The sequence below is a fragment of the Anopheles merus genome, chromosome 2R (assembly GCF_017562075.2).
Source record: "Anopheles merus strain MAF chromosome 2R, AmerM5.1, whole genome shotgun sequence".
Classification (NCBI taxonomy): Eukaryota; Metazoa; Arthropoda; class Insecta; order Diptera; family Culicidae; genus Anopheles; species Anopheles merus.
This window is the reverse complement of record NC_054082.1, coordinates 52,699,449-52,717,046: the sequence shown is the minus strand read 5'-3', so window position 1 is coordinate 52,717,046 and position 17,598 is coordinate 52,699,449. Positions and strand designations below refer to the sequence as shown.

The 17,598-nt window shown below is 44.6% G+C and overlaps 2 protein-coding genes and 2 non-coding genes across 6 annotated transcripts in view; 2 read left to right on the top strand and 2 right to left on the bottom strand.

Moving 5' to 3' along the window:
• LOC121600304 (SKI family transcriptional corepressor 1) overlaps nt 1-6,598 on the top strand; it is a 45,617-nt gene extending 39,019 nt beyond the window's left edge. Inside the window, exons 6-7 of the mRNA XM_041928771.1 lie at nt 2,820-2,984; nt 3,054-6,598. Coding sequence (XP_041784705.1) covers nt 2,820-2,984; nt 3,054-3,118 — 230 coding nt within the window. The 3' untranslated portion in view covers nt 3,119-6,598. The remainder of the gene's footprint in view (nt 1-2,819; nt 2,985-3,053) is intronic.
• On the bottom strand, nt 2,549-2,620 carry Trnaq-cug. The gene has a single exon. It is a non-coding gene; the product is annotated as a tRNA-Gln (tRNA).
• Nucleotides 6,599-6,973: 375 nt separating the features above from the next.
• Trnav-aac lies at nt 6,974-7,046 on the bottom strand. Its single transcript has one exon. It is a non-coding gene; the product is annotated as a tRNA-Val (tRNA).
• A 1,012-nt stretch (nt 7,047-8,058) lies between these two features.
• LOC121588291 (integrin alpha-PS3-like) lies at nt 8,059-16,189 on the top strand. 3 transcript variants are annotated; one of them, XM_041906046.1, is made up of 8 exons: nt 8,059-8,528; nt 9,304-9,388; nt 9,476-9,918; nt 11,181-11,551; nt 11,620-12,342; nt 12,411-13,506; nt 13,593-14,565; nt 14,639-16,189. In XM_041906046.1, exons 3-8 carry the CDS (start codon nt 9,716-9,718, stop codon nt 14,705-14,707), a joined length of 3,435 nt encoding a protein of 1,144 aa, XP_041761980.1. In that variant the 5' UTR covers nt 8,059-8,528; nt 9,304-9,388; nt 9,476-9,715; the 3' UTR covers nt 14,708-16,189. The 3 variants fall into 3 exon arrangements, with proteins under 3 accessions (XP_041761980.1, XP_041761977.1, XP_041761979.1); XM_041906043.1 differs by lacking the exon at nt 9,304-9,388; XM_041906045.1 differs by lacking the exon at nt 8,059-8,528 and having other exon boundaries at nt 8,599-9,388.
• The last annotated feature ends 1,409 nt before the right edge of the window (nt 16,190-17,598 follow it).

Sequence of the window (17,598 nt, the reverse complement as noted above, 5' to 3'; positions counted from 1 at the left end):
TTGAAACTTTATACAACTTTAAAGAATTTTGTTTGATTTTATTATTGAACACCAACACTAACAGGGTGTTTTCCTACTGCTGCTATTCGCTAATATTGGTCCTTTTTCCTATTTGCAATTTAACTGAGACGAAGAAATAAACTTACTCTCGCTTACGTCAGGTTCTCGAGTAACCACTGCAAGATTATTGAGTAGGTGTATCTGTAGACTGTGTGCTATGTTCATAGTAGGAAACATGATACATCCAGCGGATGCTCCCGTTTCGATTAGCACCAATGATAAAAGTGGAGAGGTTTAAATGTCGGTTGCAATGTTCAAATAAAGCTAATCAATTGATCGACAGTTTCACACACGACGTTGGAAAGAGTGAGAGATGCATGTCAGCCTATATTGAGCTCGACCAGCCAACACTAACACACATATACAGTACGAGTACAACAGCATCATCGCTACACTACCCTCGTTCGTATGCCCCGGAAATGGTGCTGTTTGGTGTAGCATCGAGCCTTTCAATCCACGCGAACAAAATCAATGATCGATACATTGGGGTGGTGATACGTGTTGGAGAGAGGATGATAATAGGCGGAGAGATGGATATGTACAAAACATGCAATCGCAGCAAAACATTGTTTCGCAGATGGCTTCAGGTGTTTTATCCCTGCTCGCCGTTGTTCTGCTCGCCGGTCAGAGCAACGTACGCTACGTAACACAGAAGACTAGATACTAGAAGCGTATATTTTATTTGACACTAATGAAGACAAATCTATGATTTGGGAAATGCTTTCAACTTTCACGCGAAAGTTAAAGGGCCATACATAATGCCTATGCCTCCGAGAGCCGTCGTTGAGTAGCACGGTTTAGATGTGTGGTATAACTTTTGGGAGTGCTTTTGCCTGGAGGTAAACCTAGTACCATCACCAAATCACTTAACGCATGCGGATGGTTGTAACGAGAGGTACAAACCGACACACTGGACGATTGTTTTGAGTTTTCTATGCCATAGATAGAAAAGATGCTATAGATTTGCTGTTAATATACATTATTTAGAATAGCAATACGTTTGTGGAACATGTGTTCAAACTTCAATGTTCAAACAGATATCATCAAACGAAAGAGATCTGAACATTGATTGTACTTGCTCTTCAATATTTACGTTAATTGATGTAAGAACAAATTGGTCAAACAATACGTTTCGTAGTACGTGGAAATAAATTAAGCACGCTCTACACGGGACTGTAAGTTAGCTCTATTACATCTGGAATCATTTGTGACGGTTGCCATTAAAAATTTACGATATAATAGTTCATTTTTCATGCACGTATAAAGTTCCTACGGTAGCTTTTGAGCATGTAAACCTATTTTTATGAAGCCCAACCCGCCAACGAATACATCCACTTAAGGCTTAGTAGTAACAAAACAAAATAGCAGGCAACACTCGACATCCATTCCACCAATCTCTCAAGGTGCCACTTTGTGTTGAATTTATTTGTTCCATTTTTATCTTGAGGGTTATTTTCTGCTTACAGCAAAGATGTGTCAAATGCAACGGTCCCTTCATGCATTTGTAATGGGAGTGTTTCTTTGCTAATATGTCTATGCGGGAGGGAAATGAAGAGCAATGCGGAAATCGAATGGTGTTACGGCACATTTTTGCTACGTAGGCTGCCGTCGGATGGGGCACCAATATGTAGCAAAATGGCGTAGATAAAATAAATCTTTAACCATGTATGCTGTGAATGTTAGTACAATCGTGCTATTCAGTATAGAATTTGGGTAAATCAGAACGAAAACTGATCCGATGGAGGAAATTTAACCATTTAACACAGAAAAAATATCAATGAATACATTAGCATTGAAGAACATAACAATATGTATCTTTAATGGGACGCCACAGAAATACTGGAAACGTTATAATGAACATATAAAGTAATTCTAAAACATCATTCGAGTCTGGAAGAAGCGCAACGGTTTGTCGTTATCTCATTTACGGTACAGACTCACGTGCGCCTGAAGAACATTTTTCTCGCTCCTGTATTTTCCGTAGGCTGCATACGCAGCCCTGATGACTGCCCGCCGCAACAACATTAAAGTTCCTTGTCGGGGCGAAAATGGTCGAATATAACATATACACCCAAACATAGCTCAGCAACGATGCTTGGGCAGGCGGAGTCAGAACTCCAGGCCGAACAGGAAGCTAGCAACAACATTTTGGAGGGACATTACAGAAACAGGCCGGAATGCCGTCGTGATTAATTGCCTACATTAATTACAATCAAAGACCGAAGTGAGAACAACTCGGGCAAGTTTTACATAGCAGGGTACTGTACGGTAGAAAATGAGGATCAGGTTTTGGCTATTTTTTGTGCCATATTTATTGAGCCAAATCGTTCCTATTTATGTTCTATTAGACTTAAATCAGTATGGCATTGAAAGCTAATTAAACTTTAGCTAGTTACTGTAGTTTATACTAAATAAAATATGCTGAAAAAACGCAATTCGCTGGCATGGAAAATAAGTGTTGGTGGGAAAAAAAAGTTTCTGGCAGAGTAGGTTCCACCGAGATTTGAACTCGGATCGTTGGATTCAGAGTCCAAAGTGCTAACCATTACACCATGGAACCCGTTGAGAAGGGAGGGTTTTTAATCCGTACTGTAGCCGCAATGCAGCACACATGTATCACCTCAAATGTTTGACTAACATGAACATCGGATGAACCTTTCGCCGTGCAGCCGTATTCATTCGGAGTCGTGTATTATGGCAGATAAAAAATTAATGGTTTTAATAATTCCCATTGTTAAATCTTTTCTCTCATTTTATAGATTGGGAAGCGGAAGCGGTAGCCAAGGCCGAAATCTTAAGACTAATATACCAGGGACGTTTTCTACACTGCAACGTAACGTTAGGGGCGCTGGGGTTACCATTAGGCAAAACAACCGTGATGCACTTGGTACCGCGTGATAATTTACCCGAGCCAAACTCACAGGGTAAGAGTGTATCCCCCCGGTGTGCATGCGTACGATATGCTAATGGACATGTTTCTTTTTGCTTTCTAGACCAGCGACAAAAGAGCAAAGGCGGTTCCAGTAGATGTTGTTCCACGAGTTGTTGTATACTGTAACCACCATCACGACGACGAAGAGATGACACAGGTGCTGCTCCGGAACGGCCATGGCTGGTGTGTATTATGACTGCGGGAGGTGCCTGCGGACTATATGCAGCTACGGAGAGGGGCGGAGAGAGAGAGAGAGCAAGTGAACGTTGAATCATCGATTGGAGGCGATTGATCTGATATGTTGTGTACATTGTGTCATGTTGACCGTTGACAACAGTTCGGCATGTTGCGGGTGCACCACACGCGCCCAGTGCGATTGGAAGCGAGGAACCAATAACGTCACCGAGAATGGCACCGAATAGCAAAGTGTTGTTGTTATTTGGTTGTTCGTATTTCCCGTAGGATTAGCGCGAAATCCGTTAGCGCGTGCGACGCAACGGTGGGGTCTATATTCTATGCATGTTTTTCATCTCCTATGGAGTGTCTCTGTGCTGATAGTAGTGGATGCGGGTGCGTAGTTTGTTTTAGTATTGACACAATTCCTGGTGCACAGATAGAGGAATAGCCCCCGCCAGCAACACCCAGTTTCCAAAGTTCAGGCGTCATTAGTGTTCCGGTCGGCTTCAAAAGCTTTGCAAAGATTCGTCGTTCACAAAACCACTCGAGCAGACACGCAAACGCGACGTCATGTAGCCCCGAGAGTAGCGCCGTTGTGTTGTGGCGCTTTTGTATTATTAGGAAGCAGCGAATTTCGGTAAATGTTATTATTAGAGAGATAGAGAGAGAAAGAGAGGGATAGAGTGTGGGGAATAATAGTGTATTAGCAATCGAGATATGATTAGTGTTATGTTTTTTTATTGATGAATAATCAATCCATCGATCCGGTTTAATAATGCTTTCTGGTTTTATACCTTTGTTTCCAATGACTGCCTTATTTGATCGTGGTTTACTTCCTGATGCCCACACCCACATAGATTGATCCGAACGACGGTCATCCAAAATATGGTACAGTTTTAAGGGGAAATATTAGATAGAAGGGAGAACATAGTATCGTGCTGGAAACATTATGCACATCTGCAACGAGTATAAAAAATCTCATTTGACTGACCAAATTAAAAACGTGTCCGTAAGATGTATGACAACTACGCGCTACCGCTGACCCGAGCACGAAGTGAACGCCAACGCCTTGCGTCACGAAGGTTCATGAGTGAACACAAACGCTAACACCGAGCAATAGATGGCGCTGTACGGATGGTGATATTTTGTATTTCGCTCGAGTTGAACGCACGGTGAACAGTTTGAGAGAAAATACGTACCAGTCCATTTATTGCCACAATTCTACACAAACACACACATATCGTTCGCTGTTATTGTTTCTATTCCTAACGTGCGGGAGTGTAGCGTTTTTCAGTACCAGTTTTAGCTCTTGTTTTCTTATCACGAAGGAGAAGTTTTCACTTCACTGAACTAATGATACACGCGTGTGTTGTGTCCGATTTGCTACCATTTGGGAAATTCCGCCGAATAGAAAAGAGTTTCAGGATGAGATAAAGGTTAGAGCCAGATATATAATATTATTGTTTTTTTTTGTTATCTTAGCGAAGAAAATAATTGTTTGAAATCACATGACAGCAGCTGAGTGAGAGTTATTCGTTTGAAAAGGGCGGACAAATGGACGACACATAATGCAGAAACTGAAGAGCAAGTCGATAGTGAATGGAATACGGCAAAAGCAAATGTGGTTGTAGTTATTAAAAGTAAATACAAAAGTATATATATATATAAATAAAATGAAACCTATAGATGGTGGTATAAATATTACTTTACAAAAGAGCTACAAAATTACTATACCCTAGAGGAAGCAGCCGGAAGACGGAATGTGTATGGCACGGGTTGGAAGCGATAGACAGTTACGTTGCAAGCAGAAAAGGTAGATAAAACAGAAACGAATCGGTGTACACGGTGCGGCGGCCGCACGGCACCGCTAAGAATTGGAATCAAATGACTAACTTAGGCAAAAAGAAATTATTATACTTTGTTCTCTTCTGTTTAGGTTAGTTTAAGCAAATGTATTTGAAAATGAATCCTTAACCGGAAGAGAGGGGAGTCACGAGAAGGTAAACTACCAGCGAATAGAGAGAATGTGAGGTGCGTGTGTGTTTGTACTGTTTCGGTAGATTGTAAGAATGGTAGAACGAATGGGGAAGGAAGAAAGTATAGATATATACGTATGTGTATATGTTTCGTGAACATAGCAGTTTGAAGAGTAAACATGCAACCTGTTGTGCTATTATTGCAAAAACTTACCACTAACTAAAACTCATACTAAACACAAACAAATCTTTGCCAGTTTGAGCGTATTCAGGTTTACCAAAAGCGTCAACGGACGGTTTAAACTTCTATACTTTCAACTTCTCGACATAATGAGCACAATATCATCATCTCATACACATCCATGTCGTCCACCTCAATAAATTCCCCACTAAGCCAATAAGCAATGCAAAACCAGACTAGAAGAGGCCATTGCTGTACTACTAGTAGGGCTACATGGAATGAAACTCACTAGAAGAACCCGCATCACCACTCTAGAATATGTAGGGGAGGAGGCAACTGATCGAAGTTATCAGCTGTTACAGCAACCGGCCCACTCGTCTCTTCTTGGAGCGCGCTGGAGCGTTAGCATTACGATGGTAAAGCTCTACTGCGCTGCTTCGAACGAACCGAGTGTGTATGTAAATCAAAATCTCAAAAATGTTTATTGTTTGTTCATCTGTGTCAGCTCCTCTAACCCAAAGCGAACGTTTGCTTCCCCCGCATTTCCGAAAGAGCCACATGTTGCTTTCCCTTCAACAACCAACATCACCCGCGTTGTCACCACCCACTGTTCATACTCTACGAGTCCGCGTACGATTGTTTCGAACAAAATCAAGACTAAAAAACCCTCTCCCACTCGCCTAAAATGTGAAAACAGTTGTATGATTTTATTGATCATCGTTTAAGGTAGTAGTGTGCAGAAAGTAACAAAGGTGCATACAAAGTAATTAGTAATCCAAACATACATGCTATACAAGGATGAAAACAAAAACAAACACTAATCAAACAGAGGAAGATAAACTGTGGATGTAAAATTTGGACGCATGTACGATGATATTGGCTTAGTTGGTACGGGAAAGGGATGCGGAAAACGAAACTGATCGGGATTATTTTATTACGTTAGAAGATGATCAATTCGAACTTGGGCAGCAAAGGGACCTATATGATGCGGAAAGAGAACGAGAACGAAAACAAGAATGCTCACGCGGGTGGAGTGGTAACGAGAAGATAGGGTAACGTGTTGTGGTTGCGGATGGAAAATGAAGGGAGAAACAAAACAACAAAGCAAAACAAAACAATTCAAATCGTGAACGTGTATTTCCTGCGTAATAGAAGTGATAAGAAATAGTAGCAAATTTAGTTCCGATGTGACAGCGGAAGAGAAGGGAAAAGTAAAGCGAACGTGATGACGATAATAGTAGTGAAGGAACGAGTTGTACGTAAAGAAAGCTTGTAGAAAAGCAGAAACAGAACATACACAACACACACACAGAGACGAAGAAGAGAGCAAAGGCGCATGCAACGTTGCGATCAGACACGGAACAGCAACAGCTTGCCTGCGTCGAGTGCTTGTGTATGTGTGCTGCGGAAATCTGCCGGAAGGGGAGGCAGCATGGAAAAGCATAATAAAAGCTGAAGATGTATTGTTAAAATGCGTGATGTGTTTTTGTTTATGTTTACTGCACGATGTTTGCTGAGCAAATGGAAAGAAATATACGACAAGAGAATAAAGTAATATAATTGGACACAAAAATTAAAGTTCGCATAAATTCAATGTCAATGCACATCACATGCACAACAGAAAAATTCATTTTAAAAAAACTCATCTGTTTCCGCCCGGGATCGAACCGGGGGCCTTCCGCGTGTTAGGCGGATGTGATAACCACTACACCACGGAAACAGCTGATGGAAGGCCAGATCAATACGCTATAAAAACAAGATTGTTTACATATTCATATGATTATGATGGTTTGTATGGTATTATTATAATTTACACTGATTCAAATTTAAATTTGAACGTAATTGTATCTCAATATTACATGATAATTATCTTTATCATAATAATACCCATATGCGCATGTTCTCCCTTGGGTGCATTCTATACGATGCAGTCCTTCGGAATCCATTCCTGATTTTTGTAGCTACTTATATACTTTTTAGGTTATTTTTAGTAACACAATTTACACATATATGTATACTTAATATAGAAGGAATACAATTGAAGATACAAAAAAAAATCTACCTTCATGCATAATACTCAGGTGGTCGGATTCCTGAGCATTTTTCGGATAGAAAAGCTCATGTACGTACGGTAAGTTTAGCATGATTGCTTGAAAAACTATTTATCAATTAATAATCTGTTTTGTTGTTTCAAACTGTTTAGATCATTTCACATGTTCTTTTTTTTTCTCAAATCGTCTTATGCTTTTCCGAGATACCAAAAATTTTAAATATATCACTAAAACAAATAAACCCAAATTAATTTCCTCCACAAGGCCAAACTACCACGTTACGACACACAACTTACCCTGCTGAAGATGTTCACCACCATCAGGCGCTCCCATCATGTCCGCCCGATATCAATGCAAATTTGTCTCCAGCTCGATCGTTCCTGGTACCGCGAGTGATTCACCAGTGGAATGCACCTTAATTTATAAACCCGCTAACCCACCCCGCAGCGCAGAAGGCTCAGCTCCCCAACAGTAGTAAACAAAAGCTCTCACCACGCTTTTTCGCTACATAGTTCCTCATCAAGGTGAGTGCTTTTAATGACGTCAGAGCGTGAAATGCTGTACGCAGCACCAAACAAGAAATCCCAGACCGGCCGTCAGCATGGATTGTGTGCAGCACGTTGCGTATAATTTGCGCGTCCCCTTTGGCGGGTGGTGCCGGTTGGGGTGAGTTCCCGAATAGAGTTTGTGTGGCTAACAGAGCACGCTAAACACGCGCGTAAACGTTGTTTGGTCATACGGATCGGCGAACTCGACGGGTGCGGACGTGAGCGACATAGCACGCTGCTCCTTTTCTTCTGAAGTTGGTGAGCCACCCGCTAAGGCTTGTCCGGCGCGCCATCATCGTCATCATCATTACCACCATCATCAACATCGAGATTGTCTGCGTATCAGAGTGTAAAGTGTTCGGGCTCGCGCGCGCTATCGCAAGCTGTGTTTGCGTTATCCGGTGGTAAAGTGGTGTGGTCTTATCATGGTATTCGGTGATACACTGTCAGTGCCGTCAGTTCTCCCCTTTTAACTAACAAGTGTGCCTTGATATCATTTGACTCATTTTGCACGTCGAAGTGCAGTGCTGCAAAAGGTCCAGCAAGGTGTGGTTCCGGTTATATGCTGTGCTTCGTTCGGTGTTTCAATAAATGAAGTGAAAAGTGAGTAAATATACCTACCAACACCAATTCCGGCAGCCAATAGATAGAATGACGTCAGGTGCAAAAGAAATGAAATTCGTGTCGTATTTACCCTCGTGAACGGTTTCGTCCAAAACGTGGGTTTTTGTGGTGTCCCTTTTTTTGTGGAATGATCGCTCTCTCAAGTCAAATGTGGCAACCAGCGCTTCCGGGAAGGGACTTTATTTTGTTTTTGTTTTGTTCTTTTTTTTTTTTGTTGCTACTCTTGGTCCACTGCTCCCCTGCAAAATGTCCGCAATTCCTGCGCAGTGAGCAGTCACCCTCCACACTCCACGTGACTCATCGAAATTACCGAAGCGATCGGCGCTTGGAAGCTGAACCGATCGTTTGGAACGGACCTTAGCAATACCTTCCGATATGCTCTCGGAACGAATGTGTCACACTGTGTGCGAGCTGTCTCTCTCTACGTTGCGATTGCGTGATTCACCTACCGGCTACGCCATACAACGCTACTGCGTAAACGGACACGGGAAAAACGTGTGTTTCGTTTCGTAGCTTTTTTCGTCTTTTGTTGTTGTTGTTGTTTCCTCTCATTAACCGGACAGCGCGATAGTTCAATTAGGGCGACAAAATGAAGCCATTCAAAAAGAAATTACTGTGACAAACAACTAAGCAACCACAGCAACACTCTAGCCCCAGCCGCTGCTGCCATCGGGAGATGTGTTTTTGGGAAGCGATAATCATGGGCGGGTTTTGTGTCAGAGGCACCGAAGTTTTGTTTGTTAATGCTCCACAGAGCCCTTTGCTAATGGAACGGAACCGTGTATCTACGCCGAGCAAAGCGGCCGGCACACTCTTTCGCCGGTAGATCGGAATAAGATGTAGGCAGACCCGCCCGATGGAGCCAACGGGTAGCAGCGAGTTCATTAAACGTTTTTTGTTTTCTATTCCCCTCCTCCTCCTCGCAGCGATGTGAAACCAGACGCTTGCCAAACGGAGAGCTTCAAACCGGTGGAAGAATTATCATCAAACGAAACCAAAGTTCATTGAATCGGCATCGGCACCAAAACCATCGTTTAGCACTCAAAGGCGCGCGAGTGTATTTAAGCCATTTTCAAGATTAAGGAAAGAGCTTTTGAGCAGGACTGTGTGTGTGTGTTTGTGTGTGTGCAAGTAAGATAAAAGAAGATCAACAGCAGCTCTCAACAATGAAGTCATCCCAACAAAGGGTGACCCTTGGTGTGGGACAGATCGTGATGCTGCTGCTGCTGCTGCTACTTGCCGGCGATGGCGATACGTTCAACTTATCGCCAGTGCCGAACTACGTGTTCCGAGAGCCCAACCTGCAGCTGCATATGGAAAAAGGTCGAAGTTCATACTTTGGATATTCGCTTAATCTGCGCCCAGCCGGGTAAGTTGTAAAGTCGCGATGGATGACAGCGGTGAAAGTGAAATTTAAAAGGCGGCTTTGAAAGAGACGGTTCAAGGAAAGGCTTCCTTTTCAAATGGTGGTAATGTCTTTGTTTGTCGTGAAGAGACGATCATTAACGTAACTGTTCCGTATACCTGAAGGTGAATACATGGCCATCGAATGGCACGTAAAGGATGTCACACGCTTCCGTATTGTACATATGGCATAAAAAATCGCACTTGAAGGAGTTGACCATGGAATAAACAATGGTTACATCAACCGTACGTGGTATATGAAGTGCATATATTTTTACGCACAATTTTTTATTTCTCAAGATAATATGCCATATTTCGGATTCGAATCGATTCTACCTTCTGTGGACCTATTTAACATATCTCTATTTTGAATAGGGATACGAATTAGAGCTAACTAAAGAAGTCTTATAGGTCTTAGAATTCTTATAAGATGTCACATCGTGCATCGTGATATGCATATTTACATTCAAACGTTCACAATATTAACAAAGCCATACCATGCTAAGCGATTACCGATATGTTTTATTAAGGCAGTCGCTTAAAAAAGGGAAATTAAATTACGATTAATCATATATCATGAAATGTGTGTTTTCAGTTCCATTTTTGACACACGGTACTGAACATTTCCCCAAACAGAAGCGTAACATGCAATGCGCAACGATTGCTACTGGTATTTACCTCAGCAGGTGCTGATTCACAGTGCCCCTACTGCCGATTCTTTCTCTGCCGATTCCTTTTGGGAATTTGTATGCTGTTTTGGATCTTCGTTTCCATTTTCGGTGCTGCATTTCCCGCCGAGAATTAGAGCTGTCACGCTAATTGAGACGACTTAATAAAGCAACACTTTTTGCCTTTAATAGAACGGTTTCGTTACAAGCTCGTATGCAAACAAAGAATGCCACACCTGGACCAAATCATGAAATGTATAACAAAATTTTGAGCAATTTGCACTTTAACCTGTGGTGCATTTATATCACTTCTGAGTTAAATCCTTTTGCACAAGGAGTTTTTAGCCTACAATAATGTTTCTATATTAATAAGTGCATTCCCCTGGGTACACTATTCGGTCATTGCAAAAAAAAAAAAACAATTGCATAATTAAAGTGCAACAGAAATGTTTATCAATAATAAATAAAATTAAGAATTAAGAATTAGGCATCGTTTTTGTACTTTGAAGTATTTGCCCCCAACCTCGAAAGTTTTGACAAAACCTTCCCATCTCCTCAGTGTGATTGTCGGCGCACCGAGAGCCCAGTCGGATTTGGCAACACAGCGGAAGGTGAACGAAACTGGTGCAATCTATCGGTGCCACTTTGCAAACGGGGAATGTGCGCCGTACTACTTTGACAAGGCCGGCAACACGAAAGCGGAACAGTCGGACTTTGCGTACAATTCGGAAAAGAAGGACTTCCAGATGCTGGGCGCGGCCATGGATGGCCATGGATCCGATGGTGACCGGTTTGTGGTGTGTGCGCCGAAAACCATCAGCGAGCTGGTCGACTACTATCTGCTGCACGGTATTTGCTACGTCACAGACGGCACTGAGCAGGAGCAGGAGCCGAAGGAAATCCGCAAGATCATACCGCTGCGTGCCAAAGGTAAGGTTGATCAAACGGACGCGTGAAGCACATTCTGAGTTGATGTGGTTGCATCAATACACTTCTAGACAAACAACTGCACAAGGATGCGTATGGACAGTACTACAACTACATGTACGGCGAGCAGGGCATCAGTGTGCACGTGACCGACGACGGGGAGGAGATACTGATCGGAGCGCCGGGTGTGTTCAACTGGCGCGGTACGGTGGTGCGCTACAGACGGCGCGTCAGTGATGCGGGCGGCCTTAGCCGACGTGACGATTGGTCTGCCCAGCATCGTCCAACGAATCGGCACAAGCGACAGATCATTCAATACGTTAGCGACGTACCAAATCCGTACTTTAGCACCGTTCAGGACGATTCCTACTTCGGGTATGCAGTCGGGTCGGGCGACTTTCGCGGGGACAAGAAGATTCTGTACGTGGCCAGTGCCCCACAGTCCAGCGGCCAGGTGGGAGACGTGTTCATATTCGACATCATCAATGCTGACTCGTTCTTGGAAACGCAAATCAAGGTGCACTACACGTTTCCCGGGCAACAGCAGGGCGAATACTTTGGGTACGCACTGTTGGCCGAAGATTTCAACGGCGATGGATTTGCCGATCTAGCAATCGCGGCACCGATGCATAGCCGTTTCGGCGACCTTGACAACGGCGTCGTGTACGTGTACTGGAACGAAGGGGAACTGAATTTCCAGCTGCAGGGGAAACTTTCCGGCAGCCAGGAAGTTGCCGGGCGTTTCGGCACGAGCCTCGCCAAGATCGGTGACATCAACATGGACGGATACAATGGTAAGCAGGAGGAGGTGCAAAGCGGTTGCAACCACTAAATCCACCTAATCTTCCCTCTCCACTTCCAGATATTGCTGTTGGAGCCCCGTTCGAGGGAAATGGTGCCGTGTACATTTTCCTCGGGTCTGTGGATGGTTTGCAGTCGAAACCGAGCCAGCGATTAACCGCTCCGGCGAACGAGTTGCTCTCTCCCCAGCCCATGTTCGGCTTTGCCCTGTCCCGTGGTAGCGATATCGATGCGAATGGTTACAATGATCTCGCCGTCGGCTCACCGAACGATGAAAAGGTGTACGTGTACCGAACGTACCCGGTGGTAAGGATCGATGTGGACGTCACCTCATCCAAGCGCGAACTAACGCTAGAGGACACTACGTTCGATTTGTCGATCTGTATGAATGCAATATTCGCCACTGGCCAGCAGTTTGATGTGCAGCTCAATTACGAGCTGAGCGTCGATGCACAGGTTGGACGCGTTACCCTGCCCGGCGTGGGTGGCAACAAGCGAAACGAAACCATCAACGTTACCGGCACGAACGAATGCCGGCGCATCGACGTTCGGCTGAAGGCCACAGCAGCCAGCATCTATAAGCCAGTGCTGGTCGAGCTGTCGTATGAGCTGGTGCGCCAGCTGCCCGCCGATACGGACGCTGGATTCTGTGCCGAGTGTGCGCTGCTCGACCCGACCGTCCCGAACCGACTCATCCAGAAGATCTCGTTCAAAACGGGCTGCCAGGGAGAGGTGTGTGTATCGGATTTGCGTCTATCCGCTCGGTGGCTAGACATATCGCCCGTGTACGTGCTCGGCAGTTCGAAGAAAGCGTCGATAGAGTTTGAGGTGTACAATGCGGGTGAGAATGCCTATTTGCCGCAGCTAAACGTAACCCTTACGCCGGTCCGCTTGACACTGGCTAAATTGACGTCGGAATGTCAGCAAACGATTACCGTTGAGGGAGTTAATGTGCTGTGCGATCTGAACAATGGTTTGCCGCTGAGGTCATCGCACACCTCCCGATACACGCTAATCCTAGACATGACGAAACTGGAGGGCAGCAGTGCCGAAATACGGGCCGAAGCTCTGAGCTCCAGCGAAGAGTCGGCGCAGGAAGACAACTTCCTAGAGCATGTGCTGACACTGCAAGAGTTCAGCGACATCGAAATTATCGGGTAAGTTGTTGAGGATCCTACAACACTGCCGTGGGCGTTGTAATAATAATTCCTTTCGTTTCCACTTTCCCCATTCATCACTCCAGAAAAACGTCCACCTCTGAGGTGTTCCTGGAGCAGCAAAGTGGTCTGCTTAATATCACGTACGAAATTCAGGTCCACAGCAACGGTCCCAGCACGTTCCGTCGGTTGGGCTTTACGCTGGACGTGCCGCTGGTGTATCACAAGCCCAGCGCTGGCCGATCGTTTCAGATTATCAACCTTAACAACATCGCTGTAGCGGGCTACTACAGCTACAAAACGCTCGACTACACCTGGACCCAGAACGAAACCATTCTGTTGCCGAATCCGATCGAGCAGGATCATATCCGTCCACCGGTTGTAGACGTCGAGGAGCTGCATCGCTTACCGAGCGATTTTGATCTCCTTTCGGGCGGTGGCGGTGGAATGGTCGGATATCCGGGCGAAAACCAACCGCACGGCTATGATCCAAGCTCGGTGGGTATGCATCGACGGCGCCGGAACCTGGATGGTGGCCCGGAGTCCACCTACAACCGCTACACCGGCCAGCTAACCAGCCATTCGCGAACCCGTCGTAGCTTGTCGAAGGTGAATGAAGCCATCGTGCAAGCACTGCCCGGCAATCGCACCCTGTTCTTCAACTGTGCCGAGGAGGATTCGTTGATCGAGTGTGCCCGGCTGAACGTAGCGGTAGACATCTTCCGTCCGACGAACGTGCCGATCGTGATAACGCTGCACTTCCAGCTCGACCTGGACGCCATCGGTGAGGCGTTCCTCGAGCGGGAAGACATCTTTGCACTGACGATGCTAGCCGACGTGCACAAGGAGGGCGATCCGGACGGTGTCACCTTCCGGCAGGTGCGCAGCAATCCCTTCACGGTGGTGTACCGCTATTCCGATGGCAGCACACCCATTTGGGTGTACATTGTATCCGCGCTCGGGGGGCTGTTGCTGCTCGTTGCGATTTCGTACGGTTTGTATCGAGCCGGTTTCTTCAAGCGCGCCACAAAGGAAGAAATGGAGAAGCTTCATCGGGAGGTAAGCGTGTGTTTGGTGCAAATTGTTTTTGTGATGAGGTTTTTTTTAAATAACCTTATTTATCCTCTTACAGAGCACCCGTCTACATGAACCAGAGCAGGTGAACCAATCACCGGCGGAGGTTAGCACCGAACTGAACTGAAAACCGTTGGCTTTTTTTTACTTTTTTTTGAAAAACACGCATAGCGCTTAGTAAAGCGTTTCTTTGACACCAAATCTTATTAATAGCTAAGTATTACATAGTGGTACTGCTGTACGCGGTAGAGTTGTGTTCGATTTTAGTGTATTGCATAGGTGTAATGTTCTTCTGCAAAAGAACGTTGCTTGCAGCTTTTTTAGTTTTGAGAGTATGTTCAAGAAAGTTCAGCTACTTCAGGTAAAAGCATTTAGCTAATTCATTCCTAAGTAAATGCTTTTACCGCATGCAGTAAATGTATGCATTTCCTATATATTTCAGAGTGTGTTGAAGCTTTATAACTTTAGGGTTTAATGAGCCAGAACAGGTAACTCATCTGAGCTTGCACAGGCTTATTGTTGACAAGCGGCGGGCTAGCTAACTTATTCTTTCGAGATTTAAGTCTTTACCACGCAGCCGGATAGTCAATCCTTGCTACGGAGGTACGGTCCATTGTAGGCTTGAACCCATGCTAGCTAACAGAGATGTGAATTAAATGCTGTGCGTCGAGTATGCGATGGCCGTATGATACGCTAAACGAGGAAATGTTGGATATTTGCCCTAAAAATCAATCATATTCGAACGGTAATATCGAGTACACGCAGCATTAATAATTGTTATTTGATACATGCAAATTGTGCTTTTGGTAGATATTATCGTATAACTTGCGTAATAGCAAATGCACAGCAGAATCAATCCTGTTTTCAAGAAACACATCAGAAAAAAAGGTGTATTTTGGTTTCTAGTCAATACTTTGTAGCTCTGTTATTATTGATTGCTAACTACAAATCAAGCAACGTAGTAAGAACAAAACTGTGTGAGCTATAGGACGTTTAGAAATGTAGTTTATTTCTTAAAATAATATACGAAAGCAAGAACTAAGACATACAATGTTGTTTTGGTGTGAGGTGCGGAAAGATACGAAAAAAGATGACGTAAAAACGAACCTGAAATTGTGGGTTTTAAATTATCTTTCTTTGAAAATATTCAAATACATTATGAAATGTGCACTAACTGAAGGTTAATTGAACTCCCCAACTAGCTAGTAGATATAGATATCTCTTATCAAAAATAAATTTAGTTATATTATTTTCAGTGATTACCTAATAATTTCACGCAAAGAGCTGTAGAAAAAATAGGAAAAAACAACGAAGGGGCTTAAGTTTACTAGAAATCATATTTATTCGTGGAGTAATTCCATTTCCTGTCGGTTGGATGCATTAAACATCAAATTTCTAGTTATTTTTTGTAGTAAAATAGAACAAAAAATACTTTTCACTTTACTTCCAACGAAAGCAATGGCAAGGCGTGTTAAATTATGTAGAAGGAAAAAAAAGTAGAAGTAAGAGTTGGAAGTAGTTTAGTTGGTGATGCCAATTTTTCTGTTGGTTTTCTAATTCGCATATTCTGTTGATTGAAAATTGATACAAATAAAGGTTTTTTATTGCATTTTATCAATTTTATCAATTAATACATGAAAGAATTAAAAAGAATGGTCAGATAAACAGCTGCTGGAGCAACTAGCCCAGTCGGGGGACATCCGCTTGTTCTACAGGAGATTGAAGGAGGCACGGAGCGGGTAGGCCCCTAACACCTCAATGTGCCTGGATGCGTAAGGAAATCTCCTGACGGACGAGCGGGAGGTGATCGAAAGGTGGAAGTGCTACTACGAAGGACATCTGAATGGAGCAGAGGCAGGAGAAGCTGGAGCAAAGTGGCAGAACAAGGCAACCATCACAGCAGCAGCACAGCAGTAACAACAGCGACAGCTTCGGCACAGACGACGAGGTGCCCCTGCCAGTGATGGAAGTCTGCTGGCAGTGATGGACTTGCGGCCGAGCTCTTGTATATGGAGCCGGAGAGGCTTATCGTCGAAATGCATCGGCTGATCGTGAAAATCGCTAAGCAGGAGGAACTATCGGAGGAGTGGAAGCTGGGTGTTATTCACCCAGTCTACAAAAAGGGCGACAGGCTGGACTGCTCGAACTTTCGAGCCATCACAGTCCTTACTGCCGTCTACAAGATCCTGTCCCAGATCCTGTCCTGCAGACTAGCCTTTGTTACAAAATTGTCACTATACGGCAGATCCACATTTTAACTCTACGGCAGATCCTCCAGAAGTGCCGAGAGCGCCACGCGGATGACATCGACATCATCGGCAGGACAACATCGAAGATGTGTGAGTCGTCGAAGTACCCCATGAAGACGAAGTACCTGCTTGCCGGAGACTCAAACCGTCTGGGAAGCAGTGTATTAGTTGACGCGGACAATCTCGAGGTAGTAAAGGAGTTTTGCTATCTCGGGACGGTCGTTTCTTCGGACAACAATATCAGCAGCGAAATCCGGAGACGCATTGTGTAGGGGAATCGTGCATACTGTGGAATCGACTTCGACTGCTGAAATCGAGAAGACTTCGAGCCCGCACGAAATGTGAGATATATCGCACATTGATTCGCCCGGTGGTCCTCTATGGACACGAATCCTGGATCTTTCGAGCGGAGGATGCAAACGCTCTGGGCGTGTTTGAGCGACGCATCCTCCGGACCATCTCTGGCGGTGTGTTCGAGCATGGAGCGTGGAGGAGAAGGATGAACCACGAGCTTGCTGAGCTTTACGGCGCACCGAGCATCCTGATAGTTGCCAAGGCTAGCAGGATACGATGGCTGGGACATGTCATAAGGATGCCGTACTCATGCCCCACCAAGAAGGTGTTCGACAGCGATCCCCAGTTCGGCATAAGGCGCAGGGGAGCACAGCGAACTCGATGGCTGGATCAGGTGAAGCTGTCGGAGATCGGGTGTCTGCATGGATGGGAGGCTGCAGTCGTGGACCGAGCATCCTAGAGAATGATTGTTGAC

Excerpts from the sequence above, each read along its gene's own strand:
- LOC121588291 (XM_041906043.1), top strand. The coding sequence starts at position 9,716 with ATGAAGTCATCCCAACAAAGGGTGACCCTTGGTGTGGGACAGATCGTG. Across the intron at positions 9,919-11,180 it reads CTTAATCTGCGCCCAGCCGG|TGTGATTGTCGGCGCACCGA; the intron begins GTAAGTTGTAAA and ends CCATCTCCTCAG. Across the intron at positions 11,552-11,619 it reads CATACCGCTGCGTGCCAAAG|ACAAACAACTGCACAAGGAT; the intron begins GTAAGGTTGATC and ends ATACACTTCTAG.